This window comes from Cololabis saira, chromosome 14 (assembly GCF_033807715.1).
Source record: "Cololabis saira isolate AMF1-May2022 chromosome 14, fColSai1.1, whole genome shotgun sequence".
Taxonomy (NCBI): domain Eukaryota; kingdom Metazoa; phylum Chordata; class Actinopteri; order Beloniformes; family Belonidae; genus Cololabis; species Cololabis saira.
Window position 1 is genome coordinate 15272487 of NC_084600.1, and position 20363 is coordinate 15292849.

At 39.2% G+C, this 20363-nt stretch overlaps 2 protein-coding genes across 3 annotated transcripts; one reads left to right on the forward strand and one right to left on the reverse strand.

Moving 5' to 3' along the window:
• The first annotated feature begins 7414 nt into the window (after positions 1 to 7414).
• Positions 7415 to 16557, forward strand: LOC133460298 (claudin-15-like). Of its 2 annotated transcripts, none has more exons than XM_061740911.1 (5): positions 7415 to 8036; positions 11769 to 11933; positions 15369 to 15450; positions 15534 to 15644; positions 15715 to 16557. In XM_061740911.1, exons 1-5 carry the CDS (start codon positions 7820 to 7822, stop codon positions 15812 to 15814), a joined length of 675 nt encoding a protein of 224 aa, XP_061596895.1. In that variant the 5' UTR covers positions 7415 to 7819; the 3' UTR covers positions 15815 to 16557. The 2 variants fall into 2 exon arrangements, with proteins under 2 accessions (XP_061596895.1, XP_061596896.1); XM_061740912.1 differs by lacking the exon at positions 7415 to 8036 and adding an exon at positions 10232 to 10600.
• A 95-nt stretch (positions 16558 to 16652) lies between these two features.
• On the reverse strand, positions 16653 to 19595 carry sat2b (spermidine/spermine N1-acetyltransferase family member 2b). The gene is made up of 6 exons (XM_061740913.1): positions 19452 to 19595; positions 19324 to 19375; positions 18043 to 18126; positions 17780 to 17881; positions 17584 to 17624; positions 16653 to 17369 (listed from the first exon to the last, which is right to left on the reverse strand). Exons 1-6 carry the CDS (start codon positions 19512 to 19514, stop codon positions 17190 to 17192), a joined length of 522 nt encoding a protein of 173 aa, XP_061596897.1. The 5' UTR covers positions 19515 to 19595; the 3' UTR covers positions 16653 to 17189.
• Between the last annotated feature and the right edge of the window lie 768 nt (positions 19596 to 20363).

Sequence of the window (20363 nt, forward strand, 5' to 3'; positions counted from 1 at the left end):
GATGGATGGATGGATGGATGGATGGATGGATGGATGGATGGATGGATGGGTGGATGGATGGATGGATGGATAGGTGGATGGATGGATGGATGGACTGATGGATGGATGGATGGATGGATGGATGGATGGATGAATGGATGGATGGATGGATGGATGGATGGATGGATGGGTGGATGGATGGATGGATGGATGGATGGATGGATGGATGGATGGATGGATGGATGGATGGATGGATGGATGGATGGATGGATGGGTGGATGGATGGATGGATGGATGGATGGATGGATGGATGGATGGATGGATGGATGGATGGATGGATGGATGGATGGATGGATGGATGGATGGATGGATTATTATTATTATTTTTGTTGATTTCATTGTGGGTTTTTTCTTTTTTTAATTGAAAGCCACCAACAAATCTGTTCACATATCTCTGGACTCCTAGACTCCTGTCCTTTCTAATCTTACATTATTATGCAATACTTCTACATGTTGAATGGCACGTCTCTAATTTATTAATAGAGTTGCATTTTTATAAAGAAATGATAAGACTACGCCATAAACAACAGTAACGTCCTGACCAACCTGAACATCTTGACTTCTTTCTGGCCTTCACTCAGTCTGTATAACTGTAATCAAGGATGGTTGAACTATTAATATTAAGTGCACTCATTTATTACAAGAAGCCAGTTTCTTTTTTTCTTTTGACACATTAGTCACGGACTTGTCGATTTCTCTTGTCAAAATTAGGGATTTTCTGCTTTATTAGTTGCAAGAATGGGCCTCAGATCAACACCGGATGTAATGCCAATCAAAACCCAAAATCTGAGAACCAAAACCCAGAATTTGTATCCAAGGAATCAAAATCTCTGACCCGGAGTCCAGTCACCTGTCTGGGTTATCCCTCTTTCTTGGTTGGGTCTTTTCTTTTTTTGGTTGCAACTCTGAAGTGGCCTAATCTACATTTCTTCTACAATCAAGGGCGCGAGACACAGCCGAGCTCTAGTAGCGCCCTGGCGTCAAACCCAAACCCCTGCTTGTTGCGTTACTCACCTACTGGAGAACCAGTAGGTGATTTGTTGATGTCCGTTCTTTCTTTATCATATATGATAACGGTATTAATGACATTAACACCGTACCTCCATTGACGTAAAGCACTGAGGCATTCGGTAGCCAATGAGCTGCTAGGCCTTGGCTATGTCCTGCCCCCTGCTGTAGATTGACAAGGTGCTGATTTGATACACATTTCAGAAATGCAACCGAGAAAGATGAAAGACTCTGGGTTTTGGTTATCAGATTTTGGATTATAATTTTCAGAATTGGGTTTTCATTCCCAAGATACTTGACATTGAAGTGACACCATACGAGAGATTGTTAACTAGAGATGACACCAACGGCGATGACTTTCTTTCCTTTTGGAAATGAGTTTATCCACGAGTGTTACAGCAGCTTTCAGTATTTGCCCTCTTTCAGAATAATGTTTATCCTTTTAGTAGACCGGTCTTCTTTCAGAATAATGTCCTGTAGTTGGGTGAATTGTGTGATCACTTCACTTCACTTCACTTCACTTTATTAATTTGTCACTTGAGGGGCGATTAGGTTTGCAGCAGATATAATCATTCAGCACACATTCATCATACAGCTACGTTCAGACATAAATACATGATGCAAGTAGAGAAAAACTACCTCAGATGTGCCAAGCTCATAGTCCACAGAACACAAGGACGGAGAAGCAATAAAAAAGGGAGACTACGGATCAGCATAAATAGTTTTAAATAAATTTCAACAACTGGCAGCATGGACCAGGTTCTAAACCAAAGAGCCACAGTTACCTCCTTTTCTCTGCAGCCTCAAAGCCTTAATGGAGAGAGGCACAAAGGAAAATTTGTATCGATTTTTTGTAGCTGGCGGAACAGTTATGCGAAGGCCAGAGGGAAGAAGCTTATATTCTTATATCGTCCCTGCGAATTAACATTGCTTTCTTAAGCACCTGAGAATTAAACATTTTGTCCAGACTGCTGAACTTCATCCCAGCAACTTTAGAAGCAACACGCACAATTCTCCCCAGGGAGTTTTTTTCCTTGCTGGCAAGATTTCCGTACCAAAAAATGATACAAAATGAAATAACAGATTCAATATAAGCACTATAAAACATTTTCATCAGGGTTTTGTCTACCTGGAATTTAGTGAGCTTCCTCAGACAAAATAGGCGTTGTTGACCTTTTTATTGCAAAGCGTATCACAGTTCACATCAAATTTGAGCATATTATCAATTATAGTGCCGACATATTTGTAACTGGTCACTAGTTCAACTGGCTGGTTGTGAAGAACACTACAGTGAGGAACTGGGGATTGACCTCACAGGTTATTATTGTTCTGGTTCTATGACCTCAAAGAACCTGAAACTGCTCAGGGTGGTCACATGACCAGCTTCTGATTGTGCTGCATATCTGCACTAAAATTAACTGGAGGGATGATATATGATACGTGCTACGGTGTATCTTTAAAACCGTGAGTATCTGAGTGTTGGGCGTCACGCTCAGCTCACAGCATCAGCCTGGTGTGGGTGTAGTGACAGACGTGCTCACATACACAGAGTAAGCTGCACAAAGTTAAACTATGTGAGATAACATTTGATATTGGTGTGAATACGTTATCAATCTAAAAGTAATTTACCTGAATAGCTTCTGTTAGGATAATAAATCATTCGGCAGACTCAGATGACCTCAACTGCCTCATAAATGTGTAATAATCTAACATTATCTAATAAAATACACATGAAAGGGAAATGAGCACATGAAAGTACAGTATGAAAACAAGTATTTATTTGGGTTTGTCGAAAACAAACAAAAATCCTATTATGTGTTAATTTCAATTAAGGAAATATTACAATTAAGGACAATGCCAATAAAATTTCTCTTGATTAAATACAATTATGTGCCCCTCTATGACGCGAGGCCTCAGTCAGTACCGGAGGTCGTAAACCCCGAACCCTCAGCAGGTTTCCGTGAGGTGGACTTTCCCTTTGAGACCGGAGGTCAGAGAGGACAAAAGTGCATAAATCATTCGACTAATTGATTAAAAGGCAAGAAAATAAAACATTAACAGACGCAAGATTAGTAGGTAAAGTTTGAAAACCTTCTCAATACTGTAAACACTGTATATGAGAGCACTTTGAACTGTGTATTTGAAGGGTGGCTGACAAGAGTATTGATATAGTATGAGTATTGATAAGATACGAACTGTAAATGGTTTGAAGTTTGTAATACAATTCGTTTGAGGCAAACAAAGTAAAACCCATCTTCACACACCGCTGGGGAGATTTAGGTGAGAGACCTATGAGTGGAGCTATATCGAACCCTGAAAATGTGGATTTCGGACATTATCCATAAATTCCTTCCATATTTATGAAAGGATAATTAATCATAAGGGTGTGGAGGAAGAGCCTGGCCTTTGGCCAGTTTCTATAGCATTGCACTGTGTCAATATTCACATTATAACAGAACAGACGTCATTATTTAATCTTTACAGTCAAGGGAAAAAAGGGGGAAAAAGCATTACCTGAAAGCAAAGATTTCAAAGCAACTTTTGTCCTTCTGCAACCTTGTTAATGCTTAACCAGCCAATAGTATAAGTAAAGAATGTGTAAGTTCACAATAAATCATCCAAACAATTCATCCAGTATTTCCATATAAGTTTTTGCTTAGAGAACTTGAAATAACTTTTCTGAAATTACAAGCTACCAATTCTAACTAAAAGGTGATACGAGGGAAGGGATGACATGAGATGATGAAAAAAAACACTCTGAATAATATTTCATTACAAACATCCCTTAGTTTGTACCCGCAAAATCTTTCCCCATTTATCTAATTACCATTCGTATGTAAATCTTCACACATTTTGTCGTAATGACTCAGCACTCCAGAACAGCCTCTTGAAACACGTTTTTATTACCATCATCATCACTATCATTATTATAAAAAAAAAAATAACAACAACAATACTGATACAATAAAATAAAACAAAAAAGATAAGGAAAGTATAAATAAATAAACTCAAATTAAGTTACAACAACAACAATAGCATATAGTCATATCCATACAGAGGTGAAACTAAACAGGTTGGTTCAGATGATAGAAATAGCAGCAGAAGACTTGGATAAAGTGAAATCCGGCTCACATAAGGTCACATTGCACCTCACATGTTGGGTTATTTACCTTAACATCAAGTGAATAACAGGATCAAGCCCAGCTTCATTTCCGACCATAAACATCACCTACAGCAACAGCTCTACTAGATAACAAGGTAACAAATCTTCCCCCAACATTTTCCTGAGACTAAGCATGATCTTTTCTGAGTATGACGAGAGCTCTTTAAGCCATAAATAAACACTGGGGGGGATCCTCGCTTCTACAGTTGATAGCTATACATTTGTTAGCTACAACTAAGGCTAATCTGATGACAATCATCAGATGAGAACCATATCCTTCACAAAGTCCAAAATTGATCTCCAAACTTCTACACGTCCAGAACATGTGCAGAAGGGATCCTGTTTCAGCGTTCAGAGTAGTTACTACTTATCTCCCTGCAGGAGATTAAACTGTAACAGTTGGTGTCGGCTGTTGTAGGAGAATGACTGAGAACTGAGTCCTCCAAGGCCGAATCAGAGTCTGATTCCCATAGGTTTTGCATTATGAGCTTTAATTTCTGCCAGACTCATTGGTCTGTTACATAAATATGTCTAGTGTCTAGTATCACATTGTCCATCTCAGAGTCCTCTAGGGGATCAGTTCCCACCTTGCTGTCCCCTCATAAAATCTTGGACTTGTAAGAATTCAAAAAAATGTGCAGAAGGGAGCCCGGAAGAGAGCCTCAGTTGTTCAAAGGATCTGAGATTATTGTGCTCATATAAGTGTCGAAAAGTGCACACACCTCTGTTATACCTGTCTCTGGTCACGTCGCCTCTCGATGCTCCAGGAACAACCGAGTTAAAATGGAACAGGGTGGGACCGGTTTCTCTACACTCTGTGGAACTTTGCTCTGATTTTATCCCAGATGATTGACGTATGTTTTTTAATTGGATTTGGAGTTACGTTTTTTGGTTGTGATAAGAATTAATAAATGGAGTAATAGATAACACTTCAGCTGTTCGGTCCATTTCTAGGATGGAGGCTGTTCCAAGTCTTTATCCAAATCCAGATAGATAGGTCTGGTTTGAGCAGCTAAATAATATAACTGAAAAAGGATTTAGGCCTCCCTGTTCAGAAATGTAGATATCAGTCTCTCCAGGTGTTCAAAGAACATTTTCGGTATTGGTGTTGGCAGTGTTTGAAACAAATAAAGACATTTGGGTAAAATATTAATTTTAATCAAATGTATTCTTCCACTTAGGGATGTAGGAAGAGACTTCCATCCGTCCAGATCCGCTTCAACTTTTTAAAACTTCTTATGTTTGTCTCACCTGATGTCTACAAGTTTGAAATCTGCTATTTCTTTTAGAGTTTTAGAGTTAAATGGTGACCGATCTTTGTATGGATCCAGAACCCATCAATGCGGCGACACCCTGCGATCGGGATGGAGGAGGAGTGAAAGGTCTGCCCTTGCCATTGATTGTGCGTTAGCCTAACATAGACATAGCTCCTGTAGTAGATCTATATCTATTTTATTATTTCTAAGGAAGTTTCTCTGTTTTTAACAACTCATTAATGCCACTAGTGTTCCATGTCAAGGACTTAAAAATTACCTCTGCCCTTATTCAAAGCTATTCCTCCAATCCAGAACCAGTTAGGGCCATACATCCAGGCTATACAGCCAGTCTAATCTAGGAGATACAATTCTGTGTCTTGTACGCAGAGTGAGAGTGTAAAACCATCCTACGTGGCCCGTAAGAACCTGATAAAGATGAGGGAAGATGCTTGTTACAGCCAGAAGTCATAGCTACAGCTACAGGACCAGACAGTTTGTCTTAAACAGAGCTTCATCCTAGATATGCTGCTATAGAGCTACGCTGCAGGGGGCCACCAACATGATCCACTGGGCGGTGCCCATCACCCCTCATTCCCCCCTTTTCTTTTCTTTCATTTCCTCAGATCAACCCTCAGTTAGTATAAGTATCTCATAACCATCATTGTTCTCCATTGTTCTTCTAGTTTGTTGTGCTGGTCTGCCCCCTCTCCTTTTTCTCTTCTGTGCATGTGTGCAGGCCAGAGCTTCAGGAGCTGCATGCTGACCTGCAGCCCCCCCTCTGACCACCTCAGTGTCTGCTGTCTGCATCTGTTTATATAGTCATCTCTGTAGTCCAACAACTTACCAACTTACCTCCGGCAGGAGGGTCCCTCCTTATGATCCAGGTCCTGGTCCAGGTTTCTTCCTCCTAAAGTGGAGTTTTTCTTGCCACTGTTTGGCTTAAGGTTTTTCTCCCACTCGGGGAGTTTTTACCTGCCATTTTTTATGTTATGTTTATGTAATAATTGCTCGGGGGTCATGTTCTGGGTCTCTGCAAAGATCCTAGAGAGAACTTCTAGTCCATGGGCCAGACCAGATATCAGTACCACTCAAGGTGACAAAACTTGCTTATAATTTTTGAAATTGTCTGTAGATGATATTTTGGTATGATAACCCTTCCTGAGAGGCAGCTGTATCATAGTTATCATCTCATGAAGTTCTGAAAATTACATTTTAGATGCTGGTGCATATCCTGGTTTAGACTCACGTACAGGATATCTGTCAATGTTTCACAATATTGCCTTTGGTATCATTTTAAGCATTCATTCAAGCTAAGATGTGAATCTTTCTGACCAACATCGAGGTCACTGCAGCTCTTTAAACTATAAAAAAATCACACAATTTTCGCCTAAATTGCCTAAATTTAGCCCTGTGTCATAGGAACAACAGAGACGCAAAATACAAAAATTGGAATACTCACAGGACCATAAGGATTCAGGAAATGTATCACATCTTGAATGAATGCTTAAAAGGTCCCCTTTAAAATGATACCAAAGACAATATTGTGAAACATTGACAGATATCCTGCATGAGTCTAAACCAGGATATGCACCAGCATCTAAAGTGTAATTTTCTGAAGGGGGTGGGTAACTTTATGAGCTGATAACTATGATACAGCTGCCACTCAGGAATGATAAGCAAGTTTTGTCACCTTGAGTGGTACTGACAAGTGAAATTTTGGGCTCTGGCCCATGGGCTATTTTGTTGTAATATGAATTGAATTGAATTGAAGATGGACCACAACAGAGTTAAGGAGTCAGTCTGTATAAGGGCAGAGGGGTGTGATTGGTTTATCAGAGAGAGGGGGGGGGGGGGGGGGGGGGTTAAGTTAACTGGCAGTAGAAGCAAAGAGCACGTCTGCCTTAACTGTATTTATGTGGGACATAATTTAATGCAAAACTTTCCCTACATACATCCGGCGTCCGTGATAAGAGGTGGAGAAGTTCGAGGAGTGTCCAAAAAAGGGAGGGTGACAGGTGACACATGCCCAAAACGATGCCGGGAAACAGCAGGCAGCCAGAGAACTGGGAGCCGAAACAAGGACGCTGCTGAGCGGCTGAGCGCACCGGGCAGGAAGGTGTTTCCTCGGCAGAGATCCGTCCTGTCCACCCGGGACTTTATAACCCCCTGCACATCACGGAGCGGGGCAACATGTGTAACCCAGACCACCCTGTAGTAAATTAGTCTTGAGGCAGTTGGGTATTTCTCCAGATCATTTCCAGCAGCCCGTGGCGCTGTGAAGGAGCGCCGTGCGCCCTGCAGATCCGAGGAATCCGCTCTTTAATTATTAATAGAAAATTGGCCTACTGGCAAGATGAGGGACAACGTTGAGCTTGTAGCACTTTTGCTGGGTTTTGTTGGCTGGATATTGGTTTACGTATCTCTCCAGGATGAGTATTGGAAAGAATCCACAACAGAGGGGAGCGTAATTGTCACCTCCACTATCTATGAAAACCTCTGGGTGTCCTGTGCCAGCGAGGACACGGGGATCTTTAACTGTCGGGATTTCCCATCCATTTTTGCGCTCCCAGGTAAGTGAAAACACAAACTGCCCGAGTATACCTGTTTAAATCAAATCTGCATCAATAACCCAGAAAAGACAATTAGGTGTCACTATTCTTTATTATTATTCTTTATCTTTAATTTATCTTGTGTTTAAAAAAATGCACGAGCTTAAATAATATTGTCTCAAATTATCATTGTTACTAACAGTTTACTCTGATGTTGAGGGTAATGAAATAGCTGAGTGTGCATTTTTAAATCAATATTGATATTGGGTGAATTTTCTTTGACTGAGACGCGCACTTCTCTTCTTTGACTAATCTAAATTACCAATAACTATTCATGCGGTGAGATAAGCTGTTCATACAAGAGATGTTAGAGTTTATATATTATTGATATGTTTATTGTATTCATATATTTCTATAAAACTACCAGCTGATTTGTGTTATGGATTTGCAAGCAGAGCTCAGACTGTGCGCATTTCTGCGAACCAGAGACCCTCTTGGGTTATATTAACATTTTAAACTTAAGTATCCAGTCAAAGAAAGAAAGAAAGAAAGAAAGAAAGAAAGAAAGAAAGAAAGAAAGAAAGAAAGAAAGAAAGAAAGAAAGAAAGAAAGAAAGAAAGAAAGAAAGAAAGAAAGAAAGAAAGAAAGAGGCACTAAAATTGTGCAAACACAGTCGTGACTATAAACGGACGTTCATGCTTTTATTACTATTTCCAAACCCATCCTACAGATAATCTGTGATGGACATGCGTTACAATATTTATTTTCACACATAATAATAATACATACTTGCTGAGCAGCTCACTTTCATCGAGTGGTACTCCATGTGTCTTCAATTGGTGTAAATGCAATAATTTAATTTAATTGAATGCACATTTGGATCAATTTGTCTTTAGAGAGGACAAACCTTACACCTGATCATCCGCGATCATGAAAATAAGCCATGAAGAGCAAAATCTTAGTTGCAATAGCCTATTTAGCTGCAACTTCAAGAGGTTTAAATGACCAAGTGTACCTTTTGTAAAACTGAACCTGAAAGTGTAACTCACCTGTTCTATGGTTGCTCATAGTAGTACTATTGGAAATAACTTGAGAACTACATACGGTGTAAAACAACATATAAAATCAACATAGAAGGGAAAAATGTTATTACCTATTTTGAATTCAAAGAGAAAAACATTTGCACTATTGTTAACCTCTATATTTTATTAGGTAAATTCCATATTCACAAAAGTACATTTCAAAATTCAACCCCATTATTTAAGCTGTTTCTGATTGAAATTGATTTTTTTAAAGTCTATTAAATTAATCACAACAAACAAAAAACAAAGAAATGTATATCACTTGTCAATAATTGATATTCATTTAGAAGTTTTCAACCGGTTGTCACAATTACAGGTTTTGTTATGTATAGAATATTTTTGTGAAGTCTGTCACACCATGTTTATTTTTCTATTCTTTCTTTATTTTTTTCTCTTTCTTTCCTTTGCAATACATACTGTATCTGTTTGTGAAATTTTGTGCTCGCTCACTAGTTCACTCACATCCTGCTCATCTCTTGGGGACTATGCGCCCCCTGTCCTCAAAAACTATTGACGCCCCTGTGACCAACTTTCTGGGCCTCTGCTGAGTTGGCCTCCGTGAAAATTCATGCATGAATTTCTCTTCTTTAAAAAAAAAAACCTGGATTAATGAAAACAAACTTGTCACTCAAGCGCTGAGAGTAAGATTTCTGCATCCATCAGATCCGATCATCTATGGGCCTGTTCACACCTTGTGATGACACACGCCCAGGAGACTCAATCACAAACGACCAATGATAAGGCCAGGTCTGGGCGGGACCCCTGTGTCAGTATCTGACTCGCCTCTAGGGGGCGCAAACGGTCCCGTCAGCCCATCGGTGTCCAACACAGGGTGAAGTTCAGAGTCAAAACTGGTCTCCGCACAGATTTATTAAAATTGTTGACATAGTGTTGACAGCTAATGACAAGAATGAGTAATAGCTTCAAGTCTACGGACAAAAGCGAGCAGTTCTGAAGGCTGAACTTTTCCCTGAATAGCGTGAACACAAATGTTTACCCAGATAACAGAACAACTGCCCTGTTCTGTAAGTTGAATCAACATTTGTATCATTCAAAGAGCTCAAAAGCATAGAGAATAAAATGGAAAATAATGAGTGGGCTTGTTGAGAATTAATGATTAATTTCTAGATCCTTTCTTAGCGTTTTGACTCAGGGGTTACTGGGACGTGGTCAGCCCCACCAGGGCTGTGTTGTGACTAAATAGTTTGGAGCAGGAAGATCGTTTGGACGGTTAACGTTGTATTAAGCAGCGATCTGAGTCTAAAACAGGCAGGACGGAGATAAACATGAACGCAGCGGTGGAAGCTTTGGCTTGCTTTTTGGGCTTTCTGGGTTGGCTGTTGGTCGGGGTGGCCATCCCCAACCGATACTGGCGGGAGTCTTCGGTGGACGGGAATGTTATCACCACGTCAACCATCTATGAAAACCTCTGGATGTCCTGTGCAACCGACTCTACAGGGGTTCACAACTGTCGGGATTTTCCATCTCTGCTCGCTCTCAGCGGTACGTGGTGGAGGGATTTATATTGATTATCAGACTTATATCTTAGTCGTATGTCGAGGAAAGACACAACTGTTGGAGCAACAGGTCGACGAGTTTCATGAAAACAGGTTAATCTGACGCTGAAATGTGACCAAGGGCGGTTTTTGTTTCGTTGACCCTGACGGACGAGGGGTCAAGGAAACGCATTTTGCTTGTTTCCAAGTTTTCTAAGCAGGAACGGTGATAACTTATGGTAGGATGATAAGATGTGATGACAAAACAAATATTTGGCCAAAAATACAACCCAAAGTCACACACCGGAGTGCTGCACCGATTAGCTGCTTGGCTAAGCTAACCAATTTTTTTACACAACAATAAAATGTGAACTCGTACATTTTTTTCTCTCCAGGAATTCGTCTCGTCACGGAAAAATATTCCCCCGCTATCTGCTCTGATAACAGCGAGATAGAAGTGGTCGGGGGATTTGTCACGTGCCCCTTTGTCTCATTGCTTTCGTGAAACTGATGGTTTTACGATTATGAATATGTAAACCTGTCAAACCATCCTGGATGTTTTAATAGTTTAATGGAAGTAATTGTGTTTTATTGTGTAGTTCCTGTCACGCTGTCGCCGAGCTGTATCCTGCATCTATAGAAAGAGGTTTCTGATTGCTCGTGATGGTATCTGGGGGCAGCGGTCGTACGCGCTGTTTCATCTCAGCTCTAATCAGCTTTATGGTTCCTGTCAAAGGGCCGACGGTACAGCAACAGCAGGACCACTTAAATGCACCAAAGTCTTTTTAAACTTATATCACGTTATTAATTGTGTATTTAAGTATTAATACTAGAAGTAAAATCATTATTGTAAAAGTGTGGTAGACACTTGACAACAGATCAGTGTTCAGGCCATGTTTTTGCTTCATTTCTGTGGTTAAATTGTCTCCTCTTTTCTTTTTATTGAACATTTCAGTTTTAAATCCACGATTTAACTACAATGCTGTCGTAACAAACAGCTTAATCTGGGATATAGGGTGGTGGGTAGAAGCCCTCATCGCACAGGTACCAAAATCAGGATGTTTTGTGGTACCTGTCCTTATAGTTCATGTCCTGTAATATGGGTTTGTTTTAATAATCCAGATGAATATAATATATAACCACATTCTCACGTATGGTTTGATGTTTGCATGCAGGGTACATCCAGGCCTCCCGAGCGCTGATGATTTCCTCCATCGTGTTTGGAGCATTTGGTCTCTTGGCCGCTCTCGCTGGGATGCAGTGCTCGAAAGTATGTGGTGAAAACTACGTCCTGAAGGGGAGGATCGCAGCGATCGGAGGAATCTTCTTTTTATTGCAAGGTAAAGACTCTGCAGACTCCCTCAAACATGTATTTGCTGCATTTAAATTACTTAAAGCTGAATATAAGAACAATTGTGCCGTCCAGAGCTGAGTTTAAGAGGTGGATAATCCAGGTGCCATAAATTCCAGCAGTTGCTCCAACTGATCCCTGCACCAGCTCCTCTGCAGGTAGACGGCAGGTCGTTAGTGAAATCACCCTGGGCCCGGTTTTTCAAAAGTAATCCGCTCGGATTTTGGATTGGATCAAATCATGAAAATGGGTTTTTCAAAAGACAAAACGGATTACGTAATCGGATTAGATCACGTAATCCAATCCTGGTTTTGATCTGGATCAAACCTTCAGTTTGGGTTTTTCAAAACTTTTTAGTAGGATTGGGATCACTTTGATCCAAAAAATCGGGATTAAACTGATCCCATCAGAAGGGTGGATTCAGCGTAGATTTCAGGCCCAAAATGTAATGAAACTTTGAAATTGTATCAAATAACACTATATTTGGATCATGCAGTATAGCCTACAAGATATCCTATTTATTCATAAGGTTTTAATTTGATTTGTTCATCCGTCAGGTTACAGTGATTAAGTAGGTTATAACGTATTCAGCCTTTCAGTATAGGCCTACAGCAAAGTAGAAAGAGTTTGGCCTCATAAAATAATCCCCCAAACAGCTGTCAATATTGACCACAAATAATATATATCATTCTGTCACTAATTATAATATTATAATTCATCACAATCAAAAATATTTTTGTTTTGTTTTTAGATGATTTTTTAGTGATGCATGCAATGATAAAACAGAATAACAAAGCAATGGCAATGGCATCACTGGTTTTTGAAATCCAAAACAAATCCAAATCAGAAATAGTGTCTAACTATTGCGTCCCTTGTTGCTCTTTACATATCTATAGTTCTACATTGTGTTTCCTACCCTATTTGAGCACTGGTTATCCAGATTTGGTGATCCTGAAAAGTTTCTATCCGGATCAGATTGATCCAATCCGATGTTGCTTTGAAAAACCGGCTCAAAAGTAAGCTGGATTACGTGATCCTGGATAGCAAAAAAAAGGGTTACTAAATCCGGATCAATTTGATCCGGATTAAACCTTTTGAAAAACCGGGCCCTGATTCTACATGTAGGCTGGTCCAGAAACATCATGACACCTGGATTAGCCACCTCTTGGAAAGCAACCATGACGCACCGTCTTCTGCATACAGAAGACAAGCGGTCAGTAAATGGTTCACTAGGTGAAGAGGTTATCCTCTAACAAACACAATCATGCAAATAAATGTGTCCTTTGACCTTCAAGTCTGAACCGATGCTGCTTAAAAAGAACTGGACAAGTCTGTGAAGTCACCCTGAGGTTTTCTGGCGAGGGCTTTTGGGGCTTGTTGGTGGAGGATGACTCTGTCCAACCCTGGCTGATCCAAAACGGGCCAAAGGGAGAAACTAACGAGCCCACCGAACCTCAGTCACCTCTCAAACTAGCGTTTTACCTCGACGTATGATAAGCTATGGTGCTAGCGTTTCCTGACATTCCTGATTCAACCCATTTTCATTTCTGATGTCGCTACTGGAACGACTTTTGAAATGATTACTGGCAGAGCTGAAACAAGGCCTGCAGGGGCTCCGAGCAGCCTCCCCCGGGTCATCCAGCAGCCGCCCAGCTCGCCTGAGGCCGTTTATTTATTCTTTATTTCATTCATTGATTAAAATAAAAGAACAATTTCATATAAACACAAATGTTCCTAAATTCCAAATGAAAGGGAGAAGGAAGAAGAATAATCTTATTCAATGTGCCTGTTTACCCCAAGAAATCAATTTACAAAGAACGTAAATTAAAAAACAACAACAAAATGAAATAAAATAGCTGCCGGCCAACACAGACATTCATATTCCTTTTTAGTTCCCGAGTTACATTTCAGTTAATACCATTCAAACAACAACAAACTATGTTAATACCTTTCATGACACAATGGGTATGTCAGTCAAACTTAACTAACATATTTCATTATATTTCCTTAACATACTGGCTTTAATTGTTCTTTTGAATGAAATGTTTGATTTTGATTCTTTGGTTTCTTTGTTCAGATAAACAGATTCATTTCACAGAAAGAATAGAATAGAATAGAATAGGCTTTATTGGCCAAGTATGAACATGCCAGACAGGGAACTTGTCTTCGGTAGTTTCGCTCACTGAACCCAGATTTAAATAGTTGCAAACAGTAATAGAAACACAACATTACATCAATTTAGTCCTGAATCTCGGTTTTTTAAAGATCTCTGTTCCTTTTAAGTTATACTTGCTTTCTCTTTTTTCAAATCTTTTCTGAATGTTGATTGGTAAAGTTTTTTTATGAGCTTTAAACATAATTTGCAGAAGTCGTCGGGGTGAAGGTCTGAGCAAGGTAGCAGGTCCAGCAACGAGGTCGGGGCCTCTCTGACTACAGGGCCGTTTTTTTGTCCCGTAAAGGTTCCTGAAGGCCACGTTACAGGGCCGTTCCTGGTAATGGAAACGTGCGCACTTGGGCCCGACCCCGAAAAATCTACCAGGAACTCCCGCAGGTGGAAACATGCCTTAAGGTTCGACCCTGGAGCTTTCCTGGCCTAGCCGAAGCCGACTGCAGTGGCCTGTTGGTACAGATAACACGACGATCCAAACTGTGGTCAAAATAAGAAGGATTACGCTCTGTTAGGTTTTCATTTACATTTTAGTTGTCATGTTTATGGCTACATATAATTTTCCCTGATGAGGAACATAAAAAAATCCCCCTCAGTTATGGATGTGAAATTTCAGCTTTGGAGGCCAGAAATGTTTTCATACCAGAATGTAAATGTGTTCATTTTTTACATTTTGGACATTTAAACGTGTGAGACAGTGAATAATTATTTATTTTCGGAGCCAGTGCCCATTCAAGGCAAGACACATAGCTGTAATTGTTTTAGAAATGTTAACAAACTTGAGGCCAAAGGCAGATAGTTCACAACAGTTGAAGGTTTTCTTGTTACTTTAGAATTAGAGAAATAAAATGCTTTTAGTGGACAACTTTTAATTTACAGGAAACCTTAGATCTGGAGAGAGTGAAAAAAAAATAAAAGGAAAAGTAAGTATAAGCAACAAGGTTAATATACACAAAAACTGTCTACTTTTGTTTTATTTTTAATTTAAAAAATATCTTTAAAAAGCAACACGCCTTCAACTTCTAAAGGTTTTCAACCGGCTGCTAGCAGGTACCTTCGCTTTACGTGACTGAAATAAATCATTTTTGGCATAAAAAGGTTCAAGATTACATTGATTGACATCTACGCTGCTTTTGAATAAAACTCTTTGAGCCTTTGAACAATCTTGTTTGAATGTTTTATCTTTAACGTGTGTGAAATGAGTGTAAATCACTGTTTACTCTGCGTCTAATGCAAACATGGTCCTCTGTTTTGCAGGACTTTGCACCATGATCGCCATCTCCTGGTACGCAGCCAACATCACCCAGGAGTTCTACGACCAGTTTTATGCCGGGACCAAGTAAGTCACCACGAGCTCCATCAGCTACTCGGGGGGGGGGGATAAGTGATGCTTAACAGAGTGTGATGTTTATTGTGTGGCAGGTATGAGATCGGACAGGGCCTCTACATCGGCTGGGGTTCAGGTGTGTTCGCCATCTGTGGAGGTTCCTGCCTGTTGTGTTCCTGCAGGATGGATTCAACCAGTGAAAAAGTGTGAGTTTCTGCTGCCAAAATATCACGGATTGGTAATGTCCATAGCTCAAAAATGTCTCCCGTCCCTTAGCGCGTACCCGTACCAGCCGAGCTCCAGAGGACACGTCCTGTCTGCTGTCCCGACGTCCCAGAGAGCGCCGAGCAACTACGACAGAAACGCTTACGTCTGAGAGGTCACCGAGCCGGCCGGGTCGAATCGCTCGATTCATTCTGCTTCAAGGGATCATAACGAGTTAAATGTTGTACATATGTTAACAATAATGAAAACAGTATCCTGATTTGATTTGTAAATCTTCTTTATGGAGTATCGCATATCGCAGAAATGTATCTTGTATAGCTTTGTAATGTTCAAAAGGTTCATTTTCTTCTTTATTCTAACAACTGTTTATTTAATTGTGACAGCAGTTTTAAAGTTTTGAGAATAAAACTTCTGTATTCCTGTTGTTAGTCCGAGGACCAGAGATATGCAACTGTCAGGACTTTTTAATGCTCTGAGCCTTTTACATCTATCTTACCTTCTGTATGAACGTTTATTTAGGGGTTTTTAGTTTTTTTCAGGTTTTTGTATTTTATTATGTACTGAGGTTGTTTTAAATGTGCTTTATAAATAGACTTGACTTGATAAAAGGTTGACAAAGTACAAAAGGTTCTTTTTAAATGATGCCATTGCTCTTTCTTCACGTTTTGGTTGAGTGAGATTAACATTGTATACTTTAAAATTACCGTGGGATGAATGATCCTCCAGCTCCTTTTTCAGAAAAGTGATAACAAGTTCAAACAGCCCGTCGCCTCGTTGAGAGAAGCTTCAGCAGTCTACATGACGAGTAAGCTGGCTGGTGTTAAAGGGAATATAGCTTTAATCAAATGCTTTTTCTGAACATGAGTTCTTTGAAATAAATCAGATTTTATAACATGTTAATCTGGAAAAGCAGTGTTGCATTGAGTACTATTGTCTTTCAGATTTCAGGTCAGAACCAAAACACTTGAGGAAAGAGTGTAAAACAGGGAGGTTTTTATTGGTTTTGAGCATTTTAGCTTTTTTCGGCCCCTTTCAACAGGATGTTATTAGCTTTCATCTGAGTGACGTTACATACAACATTTTCCTTTGACTTCAGATACATTTCACAGTGATAAATATTACTACTGGCAGCATTAGATTGACATTAGCTAGCATTAGACCGCTCCTTTACGAAAGTCAACACTTTACGCATCTCATTGTAATTTTCCATTAAACCCAATGATTTATTCACATTAAAAAAAAAAAAAAAATCACACTCTTCCAAGGAAGACAGCCAACAAGATAGACACGTTCCTAGTGAAGAGCCTGATGTCTGCTGCCACCTGCTGGACATGCGCGGTATCACATCTGTCACATCATGTTACAGAGTTTATAATACATGTGGCTGATTTTAAAAATATTTTAACAAAACACTAAATTCCTCTGAACCCAGGAGAAAAACAAGGTAGATAAAAATCAGGTACAATAATTAAGGAAAAAAAAAATAGGTAAAAATTACAGCTGGAAACAGTACAACTGTCAATCTTCTACTCCTTAGGAGCTGCACTTACTAAATTGTCCAGACTTTGTCCATCAAAGCGTATAAAGTGCCAGCCTTCGCTGACAGTGAGGTCCTGAGCTCCTTTAGCGAGATAGAAGTCCCGTGACGGCGTATTCCAGTTCAGCACAGACAGGTTCAGCCGCACACACTCCTTCTCTTTCCCCACCTGATTAAACAAAGCAGTACTGCATTTAATCGTGCAGACGGCTGATCTACCACTCACATACGTCACTGTCAAAATCCTCCGTTTACGTGTATTTACAATACACACGCATACACACATATACATATACATATACATATATATATATATATATATATATATATATATATATATATATATATTGTAGAAACTAATGCTCAAATTCAAACATGCTCACCTCAGCCACTTTGCACAGCAAACCCTTCCCAATGCCCTTTCCTAAAGAGAAAATTACATTTTAAAGTAAAATCTATGAAGAGTGTAAGACACAAAAGAGAAAAAGTGATATTTCGATTCACTGCAGAAGTGATTTTAATTTAAACTGGATCATTTAGGTCCTATTCGTTTTACACAAACGGCTCTAAATTCAGCACCTCTGAATTCTGGCATCACGTACAAGTCCTCCAGATATACCGAGCGTCCCTCCCACGTACTGTAAGTGTAAAAGTAAAGGGCGTATCCCACGACTGTAAATCCTGAAAGACAGAAAGAAACAAGCCATTTAAAAGGGGGAAAACGCAGTGGGGGGGCTAATGCTATCATAGAGTTGTAAGAGAGACCTGTAAAAACGGTCTGACCGATTAATGACGACAGAGAAAGGACGACTGCAGACAAAAGGTTGTAGTCGACAGTTTACCTTCAGTGGATTTCTGCTCCTCGGGAACTTCTGCAACCAGGCACTGGAAAAAGGGATTCTGGCAGAAACCGTCACGCTCCAGCTCTACATTTACACAAAGACAAATTTACCAAATAAACACATTTTATATTGGTCTAGTAACTAGGTTGAAATAAAACATTCAAAAGTACTCTGTCTCACTATAAATTACTTATTTTTACAAGAAGATTGTAAAAAGAAGTACAACCATATTTCTGAAAAAAACAAAACAAAAAAAAAACATTTCTCCTTGATGATGGACACACTGATCAGTTTATCTCAACACACATTTAACCTTATAGTGTATATATGTATATATATATATATATATATATATATATATATATAAATATAATCAAATGACCATCATTACCTCGTAAAAAACTCAACTTTTATCAACACAATTGTGGGTTATTTGTTGTTCGGTTAAACGTGTAATAAGTTAATAAATGCAACACCAACGCGTTTAACAGTATGGTTCAGGTGTTAGTTCAGAGCTCCATTTATCACACATTATCACAAAGCACAGGTGAATTTAGTTTAAATAGTTCCACTGGTAAAGTTATTTAAACGTTATGATCCTCTATGCCAGTGTCTCCCAACCTGGGGTCCGGGCCCCCCTGGGGGGGCGCCTGAGATCTCTGGGGGGGCGCGAAACTTTGTCTGCTTTATAAATATGCAGTTGTAAAAATTACATTTGTGCATGTTAAATAAATAAAAAATCATAATAACACACCTAATGGAATACTGTAATCCAAGTCTGTATAAACCCACGTAGTATTTTAAAATGACCAAAATATATTTCTAAGTTAAGATAAAAACTTATTTACTTTTTTTTTTTTTTAATAAAAACGTATTATTATTAATATTATCATTATTCAACATTTAATCATACTACTACTCCGACAGGTTGTTAAAGGAAAAATGTTAAAAAAATTATTATTATTATTTTATGTCCTTGCAATTATTTTCTGTGCGTATTTTATACATTGGTGACACAAAATGAAGGTGAGAAAGACAAAGTCATATGTATACATGGTAAACCAAAGAGAAACGTATGAAAAAAACATAATTAATGTTCATTTTTTCAATTAAAGATTTGTAACGAATCACTTTACTCTTTTGGTGCCAGTACGTACAGGTCGGGGGGCCCGGCTGGTCACAAGTAGGGGGGGATCCAAGGAAAAAAGGTTGGGAACCACTGCTCTATGCAAATGTTTACTTAGTGACAGTTATTTCTCTATATGCAGTTTATTGAATTACCTTCATGTGATATCTTCACTTGGTCAGGCATCTTTTCATAAACCGCCAGCTCCTGCAAGCATGATTTAAGGTAAATGTAAAGGTTTATTAATCAACAATCACAGCATGCTCAGCCGGCACTGGCGTACCATTATCATCCTCGATACTTCTCTGCAGTCTTCTCGTGTAGCAGGTCGTACTTTAAAATTCATGTTTAAATCTAAAGTAAACGTTGTCAGCCAAATTAACCCTCGCTGTTGAAGAAAAAACAATCTTCAAAGCGTAAAAAGAGACGTACAGGAACCGGATCTGACGTGGCTTCCTTTCAAAATAAAATGCAACAATTTAAACTTTAAATTTCAAATAATTAACTTTTAACACCAAAAAGTGGCAAACGTATCCAAGCTGCTCTTTTATTATTATTATTAAGTTATTCTCAATCTTTTAAATTGAATTACAAATGTGATTTTCTGTTTTGTTTTTTTGTTTTACTGTTAATGCAGGAGCCTATGAAGTTGTCAAAGTTTCACAACTTACAAAGTTCATAAATTGGTTAAACCTGTTTTCGGTCCATTAAAAATATACATCACTTTTTTTATTCTACATAGCATTTGCATTCACCTTCGACTATTCAAAGTCAAACTATCTGTGCAGAGCAGAACGTTCTTCTGAGTAAACATACCAGTATGGACTATGCTTTAAAAAAACAGGACTGCTATTTGCTTATCAGGAGGAAATTCAAACCGTTGTTCCTCTTTCACCTCCGGAAATGTTTGTGAGATCAGTGGCAAATGAAATGTATGGACTTTGTGAAACTTGTGATACTCTCTATTCCTGTCCTCAGCAGCATTCCAGGACACGACACCACAAACATGTTGTATTTATGACTCCAGATGCTCTCAGATAACATGGACAGACAGAAACTGCAGGGAAGTAAGAGTAAAGGAAGAGAGATCACCTGTAAACAATAAATGGCGTAACCCTGCTCTGAAAAAGTGGTCCCTGCTGAAAAGGTATACAACTTCATCAGATACCTCAATGCATTGAGATCTTTTGAGGTT

Excerpts from the sequence above, each read along its gene's own strand:
- LOC133460298 (XM_061740911.1), top strand. The coding sequence starts at position 7,820 with ATGAGGGACAACGTTGAGCTTGTAGCACTTTTGCTGGGTTTTGTTGGC. Across the intron at positions 8,037-11,768 it reads ATCCATTTTTGCGCTCCCAG|GGTACATCCAGGCCTCCCGA; the intron begins GTAAGTGAAAAC and ends GTTTGCATGCAG. Across the intron at positions 11,934-15,368 it reads AATCTTCTTTTTATTGCAAG|GACTTTGCACCATGATCGCC; the intron begins GTAAAGACTCTG and ends TCTGTTTTGCAG.
- sat2b (XM_061740913.1), bottom strand. The coding sequence starts at position 19,514 with ATGAATTTTAAAGTACGACCTGCTACACGAGAAGACTGCAGAGAAGTA. Across the intron at positions 18,127-19,323 it reads AGTGAAGATATCACATGAAG|AGCTGGAGCGTGACGGTTTC; the intron begins GTAATTCAATAA and ends GTGTAAATGTAG. Across the intron at positions 17,625-17,779 it reads CGTGATGCCAGAATTCAGAG|GAAAGGGCATTGGGAAGGGT; the intron begins GTGCTGAATTTA and ends TTTTCTCTTTAG.